Source organism: Geotrypetes seraphini, chromosome 13 (assembly GCF_902459505.1).
Source record: "Geotrypetes seraphini chromosome 13, aGeoSer1.1, whole genome shotgun sequence".
Classification (NCBI taxonomy): Eukaryota; Metazoa; Chordata; class Amphibia; order Gymnophiona; family Dermophiidae; genus Geotrypetes; species Geotrypetes seraphini.
In genome coordinates, this window is record NC_047096.1 from 2,147,610 (window position 1) to 2,165,678 (window position 18,069).

The 18,069-nt window shown below is 44.7% G+C and overlaps 1 protein-coding gene across 2 annotated transcripts in view; it reads left to right on the top strand.

Annotated features, from left to right (window-relative positions):
- Positions 1 to 700: 700 nt before the first annotated feature.
- Positions 701 to 18,069, top strand: part of ZC3H11A (zinc finger CCCH-type containing 11A) — a 30,166-nt gene continuing 12,797 nt past the window's right edge. Inside the window, exons 1-12 of one of the 2 annotated variants that reach the window (XM_033918183.1) lie at positions 701 to 856; positions 1,484 to 1,794; positions 2,126 to 2,301; positions 2,924 to 3,043; positions 3,227 to 3,350; positions 6,192 to 6,377; positions 9,103 to 9,216; positions 9,393 to 9,473; positions 10,907 to 10,996; positions 11,917 to 11,994; positions 16,637 to 16,735; positions 16,894 to 16,959. In XM_033918183.1, the coding sequence (XP_033774074.1) occupies positions 2,248 to 2,301; positions 2,924 to 3,043; positions 3,227 to 3,350; positions 6,192 to 6,377; positions 9,103 to 9,216; positions 9,393 to 9,473; positions 10,907 to 10,996; positions 11,917 to 11,994; positions 16,637 to 16,735; positions 16,894 to 16,959 (1,012 nt within the window). In that variant the 5' untranslated portion in view covers positions 701 to 856; positions 1,484 to 1,794; positions 2,126 to 2,247. The remainder of the gene's footprint in view (positions 857 to 1,483; positions 1,795 to 2,125; positions 2,302 to 2,923; positions 3,044 to 3,226; positions 3,351 to 6,191; positions 6,378 to 9,102; positions 9,217 to 9,392; positions 9,474 to 10,906; positions 10,997 to 11,916; positions 11,995 to 16,636; positions 16,736 to 16,893; positions 16,960 to 18,069) is intronic. The other variant, XM_033918185.1, reaches the window with a different exon arrangement.

Below are 18,069 nucleotides of genomic sequence, written 5' to 3' on the forward strand. Positions count from 1 at the left end.
CTTGAGCATGCTCAGATGCTCAAGGCCCAGCAGACGAGGAGGCTGATTTTCGGGGTGCCCAGATGAGGGTAAGAAGCGGGGGGGGGGGGGGGGCCTTTGAGGGGAGCAATGCCAGTTCTCGGGGAGGGGAGAAGGGGGGAACGTATCAAAGTGAGTTTCCATTATTTCCTATGGGGAAACTCGCTTTGATAAACCAGCATTTTGGATTACGAGCATGCTCCTGGAACGGATTATGCTCGTAATCCAAGGTACCACTGTATTTGAGAACAAAGTCATGTCACAAAATAAAAGACAAACTTTTACAAGGAGAGCTTCGTTATTACATGAGCCACCGAAGGCTAAACTGAATTTTTTCGGCCCACTTTTGAAGCTTTTTACGAGCATCAGTTATAAAACAAACAAAAAAAGAAACAGTGCTTTAGTTCCATTGAATAGATCATAAAAGGTTTTATAAAGAAAACTAAAACTTAGGGCTCCTTTTACGAAGGTGCGCTAGCTCAAAAACTACCGGAAGCGGCCAGGGCGCGCGCGCTAGTCCACGCCTTAAGGGCCTAACGCGCCTTCGTACAAGGAGCCGTTTGTGTTATAGAGCGGGTCATCAACCACGAGGAAAAGAACGACTCAATGGCGGGGCTGGTGCCGTTGACGACAATTCTCCTCCGGTCCGGCTGCTTTGGTTTCGGCCTTCTTCTTCCGGCGTCGCGCCGCCTCGGACGCAACTTCCGGTGACGCGACTTCCTGCTTCCGGTAGGGCGGCCAGAAGCCGAGCGAGGGACGGTGCGTCTGAGGCGGCGGAAGCCCGGGGAGCGGCGAATGCGGGGCCGGTCCCGGCAGAGCCGAGCCATCCGTTGCGAAGGTAGGTCGGACGTCCCCGGAGCCCCGGGAGGAGAGGGGGGGAGGGGAGGTCGGTCTAGGTCTAGGCCTCGGCCTGTCTCGCAGCGCTCTGACATGTCGAGCTCTGCCGCCCCCTCCCCTCCCCTCCCCTCCCCCCCATAACTCCTCCCTTTCTATAGAGTAAGAAAAGAGTCCCTGCTCCAGAGAGCTTACAATCGAAAGCGATGAGAGGAAGGTGGGTTTTAAAGAAGGGAAGGGGCTCATTTAGTCCAGGCCCAGCCTGCAATTGGCACTTGCCCACTTCCTTCAGGGGGCTTTTTCCTCTCCTCCACTCTTATTATAATAATTTTATTCTTATAGACCCCCATCCCCCAAAAGTTCTAGGCGGGTCACAACAAGGTGAGCTAAGACAAATTAGAATAAAGGGCTTCAAAACAGATAAAGACAGAAAGCCTTTTGATTGAGGGACATGGCTTAGAAATAGTCATAATTTGAATGAAAACTGGCAAACTTGCCTTTCTTCTTTCTATGGCTTTATGGGGAGGACGGCATCCAAAACAAATTACTATGTGCCTTTCGCCATGCATAACGGTTCTGTACTTTGTGCCAATAATAAAGAAAGGGGGAGCTTTTGTTTTTATCTTAATAGGTGAAGAAATCTCGAAGACCAGAAATTGGAATCTTGCATATTTAACAAAAAAAAAAAAGTTAGTCTGTCTCTGGAAGATGGAACTTATTTTATGCAGCTTCATGGTTATCCAGAAATGAACTGGAGAACTGACTAATTCAGCTTCCGAGCACATCCACACCTTCGTTCATTTTAGAAGGGCATGTGGTGGTGAGATGTTTTCTGCAAGGAACCCCCTTGGTTATTAACTCAGGAATTGATGGTTCCTTCAGTCTACAGGAGAAATGGACTGAAACAGATTGAAGACTGGCTTTTCTATACAGACCCTAAAGGTAAGCGAATCCAGAGAGACACTGCTATACCATTCTGCACTACAGCGTTGTCTTTTATTATTTTTCAGTCATAGCTAGAACAATGTATTTCCAAGATGAGAGAAGCAGTTTTCCGAGTAAGGTTTGCAGGCTTTGTGGTAGTCTTCCATCAGACATATCTTGGTTCTAAGAAGTAAGTGGTCACCTTCTGAATGTTTCATTTTCAAGTTTTGCAAAATGATTGACAGATGAAGCCTAATGGAAAAGGGCAATCATGCACTGCTCATTGAGTTAGAGAGCTGCCTTCTTCATTTTAACTCCTGATTCTTTATCCTTCTTGTTTCCCTTGAAGATTACAGCAGAAAAGATCTAGCTCCACCTAACTCTTGAAGAGTGTGTGATCTGGGTCTTTTCAGTGAAGAGGAGCCGGCGTCTCAGCTTAGAAGAGAGCAGCCTAATACGGGTCCAGCCAATATGTCCAACCAAGGAGATGACTGCTATTTCTATTTTTACTCCACCTGCACGAAGGTGTGTGAAGCTTCTGCTGCTCCTCTTATGGAACTTCTAGGCTTCCAAATGTTTCAGTAGCTATAAAAATAGAAGGAATTTGGGCTCTGGAGGAAGGGAAAGCAACATAACCACCAACTGAGACAGAAAGAGCAGCCGTTTCTAGGCTCTGGTTACATTGTGGAAGAGGAGGTGACACAGTTGGAAAATGGCTGTGTATTTTTTGCCTGAGAGAAAAGAATATGGGATCTGAGTGCTAAACAAACACACTTCTCCCTTCGTATTCACTGTGATAGGGGATTAACAGAACCGCAAATACAGAAAAAACGCAAATAACTTTTTCATGTTGTTCGCTGTTTTCTATTAAAAACCATTGTGAATATAGCGAAACCGCAAATAACATGGTGGGAGACCTGGCCTATTCCTGAAGGAGAGGCAAAACACGGTGAAGAAAGTGCTGGGAATCGGCAATTTTCTCTGTAAACGCTTGGAATGGGCAATTTTTCTATGCAAGCTGACATAATTTGAGGGGGGAGGAGCCAGCAAGCTAAAAACCGCAAATAATTGAAACCATGAATGCTGAAACCGCGAATATGGAGGGAGAAGTGCACTTGTGTTCTACTTTTGATTCTTTCTGTTGTAGGGTGACAGCTGCCCATTCCGTCACTGTGAAGCAGCCTTGGGAAATGAAACAGTTTGTAGTCTATGGGAAGAAGGGCGCTGTTTCCGGCAGGTCTGCAAGTTCCGGCACATGAAGATTGATGTACGTGGAGGTGTTCTTGAATGTGCTGTGTTTATGGCACTAGCTGGAGCAGACGGTTACTGCCGAAGCTCTGCAGGTCTCAGAGCATAAGTCTGTGCTATTCTGCCTGTTTTTAGCCATGGTATTGAACTTGATATGTGATGAATATGTAGATTCACATCTTCTGTATTTTACTATTTACAGAAAAAACGCAGCGAGATTCCGTGCTACTGGGAAAACCAGCTCTCTGGATGTCAGAAGGCAAACTGTGCCTTCCACCACACCAGGGGACGTTATGTTGATGGAGTCTTCCTACCACCTAGCAAATGTGAGACTTCTTTTTATTCAAGAGGGAGCCTACAAAGAATTCATTCAGTTTCCTCAGTAACCCTCAGTGCCCTCTCTTTGGTTTTTGTTTTTTGTACACTTGACATCTCACCTTTCTTACTGACTTTAGAAATGATGGCAGATAAAGGCCAAATGGCCCATCCAGTTTACCCATCCACAGCATCCACTATCTCCTCTCCCTAAGCAAAAGGATACAGGGATGGCAAACCATAAAAAAATACAACCAAAAGCACGAAAAGTGGAGACAGCCACAAAGTATCCAGATGAGACCAGGGATCCACAATAAAATATTTATTAGATTCAAAAAATAAAAATCCAGATGTTGGTAGATAAAACCAGGATCCAACACTGTCTGTGTTTCAGCAGCTTTTGCCTTCATTAGGAGTTCTTAAAAAGTCAAATACAATAGGTTGTGTTTTACAATAAAGTATATTGTAGTAATATTTAGGTCAAAGAGGTGAGATGAAAATATACGTGGGTGTATTAACATTACACAATGTGAGAAAGAGACCAGGAGAAGTGAGAAAGTATACAATATGGATTGTAATGATATAATGTAATAGTGCATAATACGTTGCTCTGAATAATGTGAGAAAGTAGCCTGCAGAGGTTAAAAAAAAAAAAGTGCATTGTGGATATGATCTTCACGGAGTGGAAAAAAATGGTGGAAGCATGTGTATCATGCGGAACAAAGAGTGAATTAGAGGAAAGTGGTGGAAGCATGTGTATAAGAACATAAGCAGTGCCTCTGCTGGGTTAGACCAGAGGCCCATCACGCCCAGCAGTCCGCTCACGCGGCGGCCCATCAGGTCCAGGACCTGCGTAGTAATCATCTATCTGTACCCTTCAATCCCCTTCTCCTTCAGGAAATCATCCAATCCTCTATCTATACCCTTCAATCCCCTTTTCCTTAAGAAAATCATCCAATCCCTTCTTGAAACCCAGTAGAGTATTCTGTCGTATCACACCCTCTGGAAGCGCATTCCCGGTGTCCACCACCTTTTGGGTGAACAAGAACTTCCTAGCATTGGTTCTGAATTTGTCCCCTCTTAATTTTTCCGAATGCCCTCTCGTTTTTGTAGTTTTCGAAACTTTAAAAAATCTGTCCCTCTCCATTTTCTCTATGCCCTTCATGATCTTGTAAGTTTCTGTCATGTCCCCTCTAAGCCTCCGCTTCTCCAGGGAAAAGAGCCCCAGTTTCTCTAATCTTTTGGCCTATGAAAGGTTTTCCATACCCTTTATCAGTTGTGTCACTCTCCTCTGAACCCTCTCGAGTATCATGCGGAACAAAGAGTGAATTAGAGGAAAGAATGGTGGAAGCATGTACTGGATATGAAAACAAGAAATAAAGGCTGGAATAAAATAAAAACATACCTTATTTGCATATTTATGTCTTGCTAAATTTAAAAAACATATCAAAGTAGTAAATATGATGAACAGAAAAACACATATCCTCTGTCTAAAAGACTAGTCGAGACTTAACGGCCGCTTTTACAAAGCCGCACAGCAACAGCCCTTTAAATTTCTATGGGCTTCGGAGCCGTTAGCGCAGCCGCTAGCACGGCTTTGTAAAAGAGGCCGTAAATTGTCGTTCTCACAAGAACAAGGACCTAAAATCTTACTACAAAAGAGAAAAATGCAAAGGGATTCCAAAAATAACTTTAAAAAATTTAAATTATTGTTAAAATGACTCAAAAAATCAAAACCATTACTGAAGGGCTATAATGCATATGTCAAAATCATGTTGGCATGGTCCTTAAAATGTTCTCCATGAATTGTATATCACACAATACAAAGGAAAATATCACAACTCCATGTGCAAAATATAGAGCCAAAAAAGGGGATTGCAGAAGGGACACAAAACACTGTAAGGACAATCAATTTATTGAAACATCATAAATCAACAGTGTTTCAGCTAAAATAGCCTTTTTCAGGGGTGTATGAAAGAAGCCCAGTAGATGGCGCCGGATTACAACTAATCGAACCAAAAAGATTACACTTCTCCCTCCATATCCACGGGGGTTAGGGGCAGAGCTGGGCCGTGAATATTATAAAACCACAAATAATATGCGGGCCGGCTCTGACCCACCTCCCGGCATCCCTTAAACCTTACCTGGTGGTCTAGCGGGTTTTCGGGGCAGGAGTGATATTCCTACGCCGTGAGCTCCCATCATCTCGAGAGACTACGGGAGCTCACGGCAGCCATTTACTATGAGTGATCTGCACGGGGCAGGAGCGTAGGAAGATCGCTCCTGCCCAAAAAACCCGCTAGACCACCAGGTAAGGCTTAAGGGGGGGGTGTAAGAGAGCTTAAAAATAGCCCGAAAAATGAAAATGGATCTAAAAAAAATCGCAAATAACTGAATCCGCAGATGCTGAAACTGCGGATTAGGAGGTAGAAGTGTACTCTCGTTGTATATAGTATGAAGCCTGCTGCCTGACACGCTATCTAAAAAAACCGCTGTATCAAAGTTGAAGAAAACGCTGCAAAGTGCAGAATATCAAGAGTAATCCTTTTGATTTGATTAGTTGTAATCCGGAGCCATCTACTGGGCTTCTTTCATACATCCCTGAAGAAGTCTATTTTAGCCGTAACACAGACCGTGTTGGGGTCCAGTATATATTTTTTAAAAAAGGATTTTTATGTCTGCCTCATTTTATGTATATGTTATATTTGTGCTATTGATTTGTCCTTGCAGTGGTTTGATTTGTGTCCCTTCTCAGTTCTCCATGAATCATATCCCAAACTTGTAGTTTTGGCACTGTTAATTAGGGAACGTTTTCCTGTGTGGGTTCTAACGTGTTGTGAATGGTCCTGCAGCTGTGATCCTCAGGTCGGAGCCAGTAGAAGAGGAAGTGAAAGCAACCCAGAATAAATTGGCAGTACCGGTCAGTTCCTCACCACAGCTGCGTGGGGTGATAAAGGTGGAAAGCTCCGAGAATGTCCCAAGCCCCACGCACCCTCCTGTGGTAATCAATGCAGCTGATGATGATGAGGATGATGATGGTAAGCTACTTTATTGGCTCTTAAGAGACAATTATTTTATCATGGATGCCTAGAGTTCAAAGTATAGAACTGTGGTTAGTTTTGGAGTGATTTCATTACATGTGATGGTGACATTGATACCATGTGATTATAGGTCTCATTTATTACATTTTACATGAAAATTTAAGTTCCTTATTGTCATCGGATCAGTCCAGAACTTGCAGGTGTTTCACCCATCAGCTGATAGGTAGAGAAAGAAAAACCCAGAATTGTGCTCTGCCCTGTCTGATGTGGAATTCCTCAAGGATCTCTCCTTGCACCCATGGCCACACTGGCCTCTTTAATACAATCCATTATACACTTCCCCCTCCATATTCACGTGGGTTAGGGGCAGAGCCGGCCAGCGAATATTAAAAAAACGGTGGAAGCTATGATCAAGGACGGCATTTGCGAGCACATCGAGAGGTATGGCCTACTGAGAACAAGCCAGCACGGATTCTGTAAGGGAAGGTCGTGCCTAACGAACCTTCTGTACTTCTTTGAGGGAATAAGCAGTCGGGTGGACAATGGGGAACCCATAGACATCATTTACCTCGATTTTCAAAAGGCTTTCGACAAGGTGCCACATGAAAGGCTGCTTAGGAAGCTGTGGAACCACGGGGTGGGAGGGGATGTGCACAGATGGATCAAGCACTGGTTGTCGGGTAGACTGCAGAGGGTCGGAGTGAAGGGCCAATATTCTGACTGGCGGGGAGTCACGAGCGGTGTGCCACAGGGATCGGTGCTGGGGCCATTACTCTTCAACATATTTATCAATGACCTGGAAAAGGAGGCAAAGTGCGAGGTTATAAAATTTGCAGACGATACCAAACTGTGCGGTAGAGTTAGGTCCAGGGAGGAGTGTGAGGACCTGCAAAGGGACCTGGACAAGCTGGAAGACTGGGCAAACAAATGGCAAATGCGCTTTAACGTGGAAAAATGCAAGGTCATGCATATAGGGAAAAAGAACCCGTTGTTCAACTACAAATTGGGGGGGGGGGGGCATTGTTGGGAGACAGCAGACTTGAGAGAGACTTGGGTGTGCTGGTGGATGCGTCACTGAAGCCATCTGCACAGTGCGCAGCAGCCTCGAAAAAAGCCAACAGGATGCTGGGCATCATAAAGAGGGGCATAACAACCAGGACGCGGGAAGTCATCATGCCATTGTATCGAGCGATGGTGCGTCCACATCTGGAATACTGCGTTCAGTATTGGTCGCCACACCTCAAGAAGGACATGGCGGTACTTGAGAGAGTCCAAAGGAGAGCAACGAAACTGGTAAAAGGGCTGGAACACTGCCCATACGCCGAGAGGTTGGATAGGCTGGGGCTCTTCTCTCTGGAAAAAAGGAGGCTCAGGGGAGATATGATAGAGACCTTCAAGATCATGAGGGGCATAGAGAGGGTGGATAGGGACAGATTCTTCAGACTGAAGGGGACAACAAGTACGAGGGGGCATTCGGAGAAACTGAAGGGAGATATGTTCAAAACAAATGCAAGGAAGTTTTTTTTCACCCAAAGGGTCGTGGACACTTGAAATGCGCTACCGGAGGAAGTGATCAGGCAGAGTACGGTACAGGGATTGGACGGATTCCTGAGGGATAAAGGGATCGTGGGATACTGAGGGAGGAGCTGGGATGTAACACAAGTATAGAAAGCTAACCAGGTAATAAGTATAGAAACCCAACAGGTCGTGCATGTGCAAGACCGGAGGGTTAGGACTACGATGGGAAGATAGGACTTCAATGAGAAACCAAGATGGCAAGGGAGCCCCTTCTGGTGATTCAGACAGGTCGTGACCTGTTTGGGCCGCCGCGGGAGCGGACTGCCGGGCAGGATGGACCTATGGTCTGACCCGGCTGAGGCACTGCTTATGTTCTGCCCCTAACTCCTGCTTCCCCTGGCTATTTTAAGCCCTGAAAGACCCCCTTAAACCTTACCTGGTGGTCTAGCAAGTTTTCAGGCAGGAGCGCTCTTCCCACGCTCCTGCCCCGTGCAGATCGCTCACAGGAAATGGCTGCCCTGAGCTCCCGTAGTTTCTCGAGCCATTTCCTGTGAACAATCTGTACAGGGCAGGAGCGTGGGAAGTGGACCGGGAACACAGAGAGGTTTCTTTTTACTGGTTTGATACTGATTTCTGCTTGGCACAACCTATTAAGTCAGGAAGATGCACAACCCATTTGTCTGTGCCGGTCTAGAGTGCTAAGATAGAAAATTAGCAGATAAGTCTAATTTCACCTTACAGTAGTCAATATGCAACAAAATCATTGCTTGAACAATTGGATTAATTCAGATTCTAAATCTAAATATTTGTGGAAACTTAGAAGAAGGTGTTGTTCAAAAGTAAGAAAGTTGTCAAATATGGCAATTTAGAATGTATTTAGATTAATTTTATTAACTTTATTATTTGTCTCTGGCAAAACCAAGCTCAAGGTTGGTTAGGTTCAGATACATGAGTTTATGTACCTGAAGTTTTTTTTATTCAGTCTCTCTATTAATGGCTTCTTTTTTTTCTAGGTATAGTATTATTAATGATGGTATTTTTTTCTCTTAAATTGTTTTCTGTTTTAAACTTGTTATGGTGTTAAATGGAATAAAAATGCTGATATTTAAAGCAAAAGATCAGGCCTTGTGGTTTTTTCTGTTCTGGTAAGAGGTGGTTCAGGCAGCCCAGCTCTTGAATGAGTTCATTTGCTTTTCCTTTGCAGATCAGTATTCTGAGGAAGGGGATGAATCAAAACTGACCGTTCAGCAATTGTCCTCAGACACTCACAATGGCCTGCGTATAATTTCCACGAGGAAGACCACCACACCAAAGAAAGGTAATGCTAAGTTCTCTCCATCTGTTTCAGTAGGCAACCGAGAAAATCCTGGCTCTTTGTGATACAGGAGAATAGCCTCAGACCTCAGGAGCAGAAATTGATCCTCGTCTGTCACTAGCAAGATCTAGGCAGTGATAATACGCATGTACTGTACTAGTTCATCTCCTACCTTTCAGGTGAAGGTCTGAATTTTGGAATAAAAACCCTTGAAGAAATTAAATCAAAGAAGTTGAAGGAGAGAGGAAGTAGGCAAAGTGGTGAGTTCTTATTCAGGTTTATTTTTACCTCCTAAATAGTACTAAGCAAAGTATCTTCTCCCAGCCCCTGAAAAATCCCATAGACCAGGGGTGCCCACACTTTTTTGGCTTGTGAACTACTTTTAAAATGACCAAGACAAAATGATCGACCAACAGTAAAATTTTTAAAAACACAAAGCATACTGTATGCAGAGAAAATGTTAATTATCATTTATATTTGGGGGTTTTATCAGAGGTCAGGGCAGATGACTTTAAAATATGCAATGTCACCTCAGTAACAACTACACAAAAATAGACAAATATACCCCCTCCCTTTTTACTAAACCGCGATAGCAGTTTTTAGCACAGGAAGCTGTGCTGAATGCCCTACGCTGCTCTCGATGCTCATAGGCTCCCTGCGCTAAAACCCACTATTGCGGTTTAGTAAAAGGGGGCCATAGTGCAAAATATCGACAGAAAATATCAATTCTTAAAACGGACACATTTTGATCACTAAATTGAAAATAAAATCATTTCTCCTACCTTTTTGTCTGGTGATTTCATGAGTCTCTGGGTGCACTTCCTTCTTCTGTAAAGCCAATATTTCTTTCTTTCTCTCTCCCCCTGCCCCCCCTTTCTTTCTCTCTCCCCCTGGGCCCCCCCACTTTCTTTCTGCCTGCCTTTCTCTCTCCCGTTGGCCCCCTCTTTATTTCTCCACTTCCCCGATTCTTTCCCTACCCCCACCCCCAAGCCACCTACGCGATTTCTCCCTGCTGCTTCCCCAAGCCAGGCCTGGCCCACAAGACTTCATTTCCGACATCAATTCTAACATCGGGGAGGAAGTTCCAGGCCATCCAGGCAGCGATTGGCTGGCCCAGAACTTCCTCTCCAATGTCAGAATTGACATCGGAGGTTAAGTTTTGTAAGTCCGGCGCTTGTACATGCCAGGCCTGATTTGGAGAAGCAGCAGGGAGAAAAAGATCGCAAAGGCAACATGATCGACTCGTGTTGCCTTTTGCGATCTACTTGTCGATCGCGATCAACCATTTGGGCACCACTGCCATAGACCAAAGTGAACCAGGCACTCCATATGTCCTGCCCTGTGAACCGTACGCCATTCATTGCGGGAACCGCCAGAACCTGCCTGCTAACAAATAGTTCACAAAACAATGTTGTCCACAAGAAACTCTCAACCATGATATTGTATTCACAAGAATTTACTAATAATGAGAGATGTTGCAGAACAATTGTCAAACTGTTAACCCTTCGAAATATGTAAACTTGTAACTGCTAAGTCTTATATGTATGCCAATTATTGTGTATTTAAAACTGAAACCCGTTCTGGGCTCATACTTAGATGCACTATCGAAAAATAAATAAATCGAGCAAGCCTGTTTTGTCTTTGTAGCTAATGCGTTCTTTTCTGTTTTCTCTGTGTCATGGTGGTAACTCAGCTTATTCAGTCCCAGTGCAGAGCCATCCAGGAACAGAGAAAGAGAACCTTCGGACCGTGATCAGGACAGTTACATTATGTACAAAGACAGGTAACCCTCTGTGAGTGTGTCAGAAGTGTCTGTACAGTCAGATAAGTGTGGTGCTCTATAGAACTGATAATGGAATGCACTAGACAGGTGTCGGCAACCATTTTAAAGCAAAGAGCCACAAGGGAGTTTGAGATATTCCAGGTCTCTTACTCTCTCTTCCCTCCCTAAGGTCTAGCTTCTCCCCTCTTTCTTCCCTCCAACTTCCCCCCACCCCCCGAGGTACCTGGTGGCCCAGTGGGGGTCTTCGTGACAGAAGGGCTACACTCTCTCTCCTGCCTCCACACGGCTGCCTTCTAAATTGGCTGCTGCTCACAGCATTTCCTGTAGTACCTTGAGCTGCCATGAGAGGTCACAGCAGCCATTTTAGAAGGCAGCCATGAGGAAGCAGGAGCGAGAGGGCTGTGCTCCTGCCATGAAGATCCCCGCTGGACCACCAGGTACCTCGGTAGGCCTGGGGGTACGAATTGTGGGTTTGGGAGGGAGATTAAAGGGTTGAGACCTGGACAGCCACAACCATATGGCAGAAGAGCTGCAGGTTGCTGACCCCTGCACTAGGGCCTAGTTCAAGTCTTTAGAATCAAGAGTGAACATTTCTTCTCTCCCTGAACTGCTGCTCTTTGAGCACTAAGGTTTCAGCTGAAGCAAAGGGATGGGTGGGGAGTTTCTGCAAGTGCTTTCATTTCATCTCTGGTTGAAGCAGTAGGAAAGCTTTCCTACAGAAGGAAGCTAGATGATTTGTTTGGAAAGGTTCTTGAGATAAACGCTGGGTTCTTAGAACTTCTGAGGGAAGCCAGTAACTGAAGCTGTCTGTGGTGCACTAGAATGGCAAGATATTCAAAGGAGATGGATTTCTTTGATTTTCTGGTGGATTATCTATTCTCTCATTGTGTTTTGTCTTTGTACTCCCTTTGCTTCTCAAGGAGATGAGCCCTATATTGGTCTGAGTCTGGCAGAAAGGCTTGGACAACGCAGAGCTCCCAGCGTGGAGAATCCTTCTGGTAAAATATTTCTCACTTGGCCTAATTTATTGAAATAACTTAAGAGGGATAATATGGAAAACACAGCAATCATAAATTTAAAATGTATAGACAGACTTGTGTCCAGATACTTCAGAAAAAGCCACGTTTTTAAATAGCATCTGAAAGTTTGATAACTAATCACAATAAGCAAATACAAACAGTAGTGCCATTCAGGAAATAACATTTTCAACAATATAATCAGTTCCCCTCAAATCCCCCCCCCCCCTCCCCAAGAATCCATGGCCAGTCCAACAGCTGAGAGTGGGAATAAAATCTTAAAGATTCAAAAGTCTACTGCGAGCAGGAAGTTTAAATCTTTAAACAAACAAAAATGTTGGAACATCGACACACCCAAGTCAAGATGTTTTAGGATAATTTCCTAAAACAAAATTCTGTTACATCTTCTCAAGAGTCCGTTCCTGCAATCGAGGTTTTGCAGACGTGTTACTCACAACTTTCAGCACTGCCCACGTTGCCAGTGGAGTGTCCCGTTTTTCCTTCTGCAGGTGAACTGTGCAGAGGAGTTTCTGATCTGCTCTGCATAGTTTTTCTTATTTTCATAACTTTGTTTTTTTCTGAGGCCCCATATTTGGGGATTCTCCTGGTAAAGGATGCAGGTTCCACAGAGCCAGACTGCAGCTCGCAGGGCAAACCTTCGGGTGGACCTGTGGAGCAAGCCTGCTGTATGCTACTTTAGGGCTCGGGGCTAGTTCACCTTCTGAATTTTTCAGTGGTTTGAATGCAAGGTGTGGGCTCCAAAGCCAGCTGTGTATTTTGCCTCCTCTTCCCCCCTCCAGTTGTGCTTCGAGGTTCCTTGGGGGTAGAGGTCTCGGACAGAGTTAGTCCAACTGGCAGCCTGAAGATTTCCTGGTTTGGAGTCATCATTTGACGTTTCTGAGGCAGAAAGTCCTTTTCATCTCTTCCAGCTGCAGGGAAAGCTGACAGGCAGGTACTTTGAGGGTTTCTGAGGTCAGGCTTCAAGTCCTTCACCTTCAAAACCTCTATTTCAGCATTTTTAATATGGCACCATTTTTCTGGCCTTTTTTGATTTTTATGACATTTAGAGGATGGACTCTTCAGGGTGTGTTAACACCATTTCATGTGAAGTTTGCGCTGGATGTCCGGTGGAGGAGCATCCATGTACTGAGTGCTGCAGCATTTTCAAAGGAGGGGCGGGAACCTCGGGCTTAGGCCCATCCATGTCCTCCAGGGCTGAGGAACTGCTGTGAGTCTGGGAAAGGGGTAGAAAGTTCGGGCTGTAGCCTAAATTTCACAAAGACACAAAGTGCAGACATGTTGGAGTCCGTGAAACCCACAAATACCCAGTCAGAGGTTCTGCAGGATTAGTTTATCTCCCCTGCACAAGGCTTCTCCCCAGAATTTGTAAATCTCAGGTGGAGAGCATTAATATCGGGGCCAGGACATGCGGCGCAGCCTGCAAGTGCATTGCCATTAGTCCAGGGAGCGCCTTCGTTTCCTGTGATTTCTTCTTAGATAAGCAAGCCAGCCCCCAACTCCAGCAACCACTTGGAGCCAGATTGGCAGAATTGAAGATCAGATGTAGAGAATGACATGGTGGCTGTTAACCCACGGGTAACCCGCCGAAAAGGTGGGAGGGGTGAAATGTTCACTGTGGGTATGGAGAAAAGGCCATCCACTGCCCCATGGAGTAGTGAATGGCCTTTTTCCCGCAGTTAAGGGAGGGAACGCGCGCAGTCACCTCCCTCCTTCCTACCTACCGGCTGAATCTATCTATCTCTCTCCCTCCCCCTTACCTTCACGGCACGTTTTAAGTTTAGAGTACCTTATTCAAGCTGCCGGAGCCTGCGTACATCTATGGGCGGAAGCTTCTCTTCTGACGCAACCGGAAGTTGCATCAGAGGAGAAGCATCTGCCCATAGACACACATGACTGCACGCAGGCTCTGGCAGCTTGAACAAGTTACTCTAAACTTAAAACGTGCTGCGAAGGTAAGGGGGAGGGAGGGTGATGCTCGGACCGTGCGAGGGGTGCCGACGGGTGATGAGGTGGCGAGAGGGAAGGGTGGTGATGGAAAGGAGCAGATGCTTAAGGGAGGTGGAGAGGAACAGACACTGAAGGGAAATGAGGAACAGAGAGTGGGGAGAAGATGCTGAAGGGAAATGGGAGAGAGAGAGTAGGGAGAAGACGCTGAAGGGAAATGGGGAACAGAGAGTGGGGAAAAGACGTTGAAGGGAAATGGGAAACAGAGAGTGGGGAGAAGATGGGTGCCAGACCAATTGGGGAGGGGGTGAAGGGAGAGGCACAGTATTGGAGCAAATGGAAGACACAGAGAGAAGACAGACAGTGGATGGAAGGAATTGAATGAGAAGATGAGGAAAGCAGAAACCAGACAACAAAAGTAGAAAAAAAGATTTATATTTATTTTCTTTTCCTTTAGGATAAAGTAGTATATTAGTTGTGTTGATAAAAATTTATAAACAAAGCCCTGCCAGCTGAACATCTTTCTCTGGTTCAGCAGCCAGAACTTTGATTTATAAGGAAGGAATAAGCTAAATATTGCAGTACTGAGGCTTGTATGGATGCTGCAGGGAATGTGGTCGCAGGGACAGGGTGGGGTCGGTGACAGGGACAAATTTTTTTCCCCGTGTCATTCTATAATCAGATGCCATGCCCCTTTTATCTTGGGTCTCGGAGACAGTCCTGGAAGAATCCAGTTCCCTGTTTGGGTCCAGTAGCCAAGATGCTGCTCTGGCACTTGACCAGGGGCATGACCATTTGATCCACTGGCTATTCAAGTCTCTCTGTCCACTATTTTATAGTGGATGCTTTTATAAAGCTGAAGCTGGAGGTTCAGCCCTCCACTTCCCATTGTACAGTAATGAGCAGCTCCAGTGCTCAGACCTCCTTTTTTCCAGCGAATCCGTACATTATATCCCTAGCTATGGAACGGTGGGAGACCCCAGAAGGCTCCTTAAGGATTGCAAAAGCCATGTCCAGACTCTACCTGATGGTACAAGAGTTCTAGTAGCTGTTTAATCAGCCAAAGGTAGACTCTGCAATGGCTCAGGTCACCAAACGCATGGCTCTCCCAAGTGAGAGAGGAGTTAATGCTGAAAGATGTGCAAGATTGCAAGGTAGACATGGTTTTGAAAAGACAATTTGAAACTCTAGCTCTGGGAATTAAAGTGGTGGTACCTGCTTCATTTGCTGCATGGGCCTGTCGCACTAGATCAAGACAGAACCCTCTGTGAAGGAGGACATCTGCCCCCAGCTGATGTTAGAAGGGGTGAATTACTGCCAGACACCTTTATATAACCTTTACGGGGTCATTAGCAAGGTATTGGAGTATGTGGTCTCTGCTTGCAGAATGCTCTGGATCAGGCAGTGGGCGGGCAACTCGGCATTTAAGGCAACATTAAGCAGACTGCCCTTTAAGGGGCAGATGGTTTTTGATAAGGGCCTAGATGATCTCATGGCCAGTGTGATGGATCGCCGCCTTGTCTCTGCCAGAGAACAGGCCGTGCCGATCCCCAGGAGGGAGTAGAGGTAATTTTTGGTCCCTCTCGCCGTTCTCACCAGTACAACCCGAGTTCCTCCACCCAGTGATCCTTCCAAGGTTACAGAAAGCGGTTTAACAACCCTAGACACCAGCAGCCCTCAGAGTCTTGCGTCAACCCACCCTCCAAAAAGTCCCAATGACACCAAGTTGGTGGCTGCACTTCCACAAATTGGAGGGAGGCTGTCGGCATTTTGGAAGTCCCCCAAGACTTTTACCTGTTTTTTGGCGCCAAAACGCTAGCAGTGACCATCTTGGTACTTTTTAGCTCAGTGAATCACATATTGTCTTATTTTCTGTCTCTTTTGTAATTTCATTTTATGGTCACTTCACACATTGAGCAGAAGAATTCAATGTATTGTTTAGTGAGACAGACACCATTTTTCTGTGTGGTAACATCTGATGAGAAACCTAGCATAATGCAACTAGGGAAGAATAACCCAAAATATAGTTATATCATTTTGCACTTCTCCGCATTAAATTTCATCTGCCCAGATGCTGCAGTTTCTCACAATCTGCATGATTTTCCATCATTGAATAATTTTGTCTCATCTGCAAATTTGATCACTTACTCCCATTTCCAGATCATTTTATAAATTTGTTAATAAAGCACCGATCCCACTATTCACCTTTCTTCATTGAGAAACTTGGTAATTTAATTTACTTTCTGCTTTTTGTCTTTTTAACCAGTTTCCAGGCCACCACAGAACATTCATTCATTCATTTAAAAAACTTATAGTCCACCTAAAACTACATCATATAAAATATGTAATAAACATAGTAACATTAAAAACACAAGCAGAATTTAAAATTGTATTTTGCTGCTTGTGGCTTCCTGTGGCTTCTTAATTTCTACAGGAGCCTCTCATGAGGGGCTTAGTCAAAAGCATTCTGACAATCTAGATACACCGCATCAACCGACTCATGTTTATTTACGCATTAAAAAAAAAAATAGCAGAAGCGAGACCTCCTTTGGCAATTTGGCCTTACTTTATTGTAACCGGCATTGAATTTATTTGTGGAAAGTGGGATAGAAATGCCTTTTTAAATTAAATTGTCTTGTACCATTTCTCTACCCCACAGGTGGCAGGTTTGGTCCTGTTCTGAAGCGAAGCCTGGCTGAGCGGCTGGGCAGGAAGATGGAGTCCCCGGAGAAACAGGGCAGCAGATTCCCAAAGCCAGGTACAGGATACCTGTCTAGGTAGTCTCTTTTCTTAGCTAGGGCTCTAACTTTCAGTGTGGCATTGCCAGCTCTGCGTAACTCAGCCAGTAGTCACTAGTACTCAGTGTCCCTGGATATAAGCATTTTCCCTTTCATAGTTTGTATTCCTTTTTTGCAGTTCACGTTTCCAAGTCTGTAAAAGAGAGGCTGGAACTGCCAGCAGAGCAGTGCAGCGATGAGATGGGTAAGTGCATCTGTTCAGACTCCCATTTCACTAGAAAAAAAGCAACAGACACACAGATCTAACTCTGTCTACCACCCTAGAATGCCTAAAATTCCGCTCCCTTTTTGGATATTAGCTGCTCAATTGCATCAGTATGAAAAGTTCTCAGCCATGAAACTTGTATGTTGTTCCACATATTCACCCATAAGTTTAACACACAAGGCACATTGGGTCTGAAGTTTCTGCAACCCTTCCAAAAATGTCTGATGTCTGGTCACTGAAATAATGTTCCATTGCTGCAGTCACTCAAATCGTTGCTCTTTCAAACTCTTTTTAAAGTTTGAAAACAGAAAATAGTCAGATGGAGCAAGATCTGGTGAGTAGGATAATAATAACTTTATTCTTTTATACCACCATAACCAAAAGTTCTAGGCGATTTACACTAAAAAGAGCTGGACAATCAGCGAAAATCAATAATACAGTAAAAATACAAATATTTATAAAATAGAATTTCAATAATAAAAGGTCTGATCCGGAGATGGCAGTTCTTATGTTCTTATGTTCTCACTAAGTAATAAACTTATCGAACAAAGTGATCTTAATTAATTTCTGAAAACTGCAATAAGATAACCTAGCTTGCTGAATACATTTACCTAAAGATTGTTGCCTACCAGCTTGAAAGCTAGGGTCCTATCTAAGAAGGTCTAATTTTTGGTTAAGCAAATAAGTAGAAGTTTCTAGTTTCTCTGGATGGTCTATGCAACACAAAATGAGGAATTGAGGAAACTGGAGACCATCCATCGTCTTGGCAGCCTTGTGAGCAGGTGCGTTGTCATGGAAAAAGAGAACTCCTCTCCGCAGATTCCCTCTTTAATTGGCACAGCAAGTTACAGCAGTATTCTGCATTAACTGTTTGGCCCCTTGGAGGATAGTCATTTTAACACCTTTCCGATCCCAAAACACTGTGGTCATGGCCTTTCCTGCTGACTTTTGGGTCTTCAAGTTTATTGGCCTTGATAACCTGAGTGCTGCCATTGCATGGACTGTCTCAGAATCATAGTGATGTAACTGTGTTTCATCAACAGTAATTAGTCATTCCAAAACGTTGGCACCAGCTCGTTGAAAATGCTA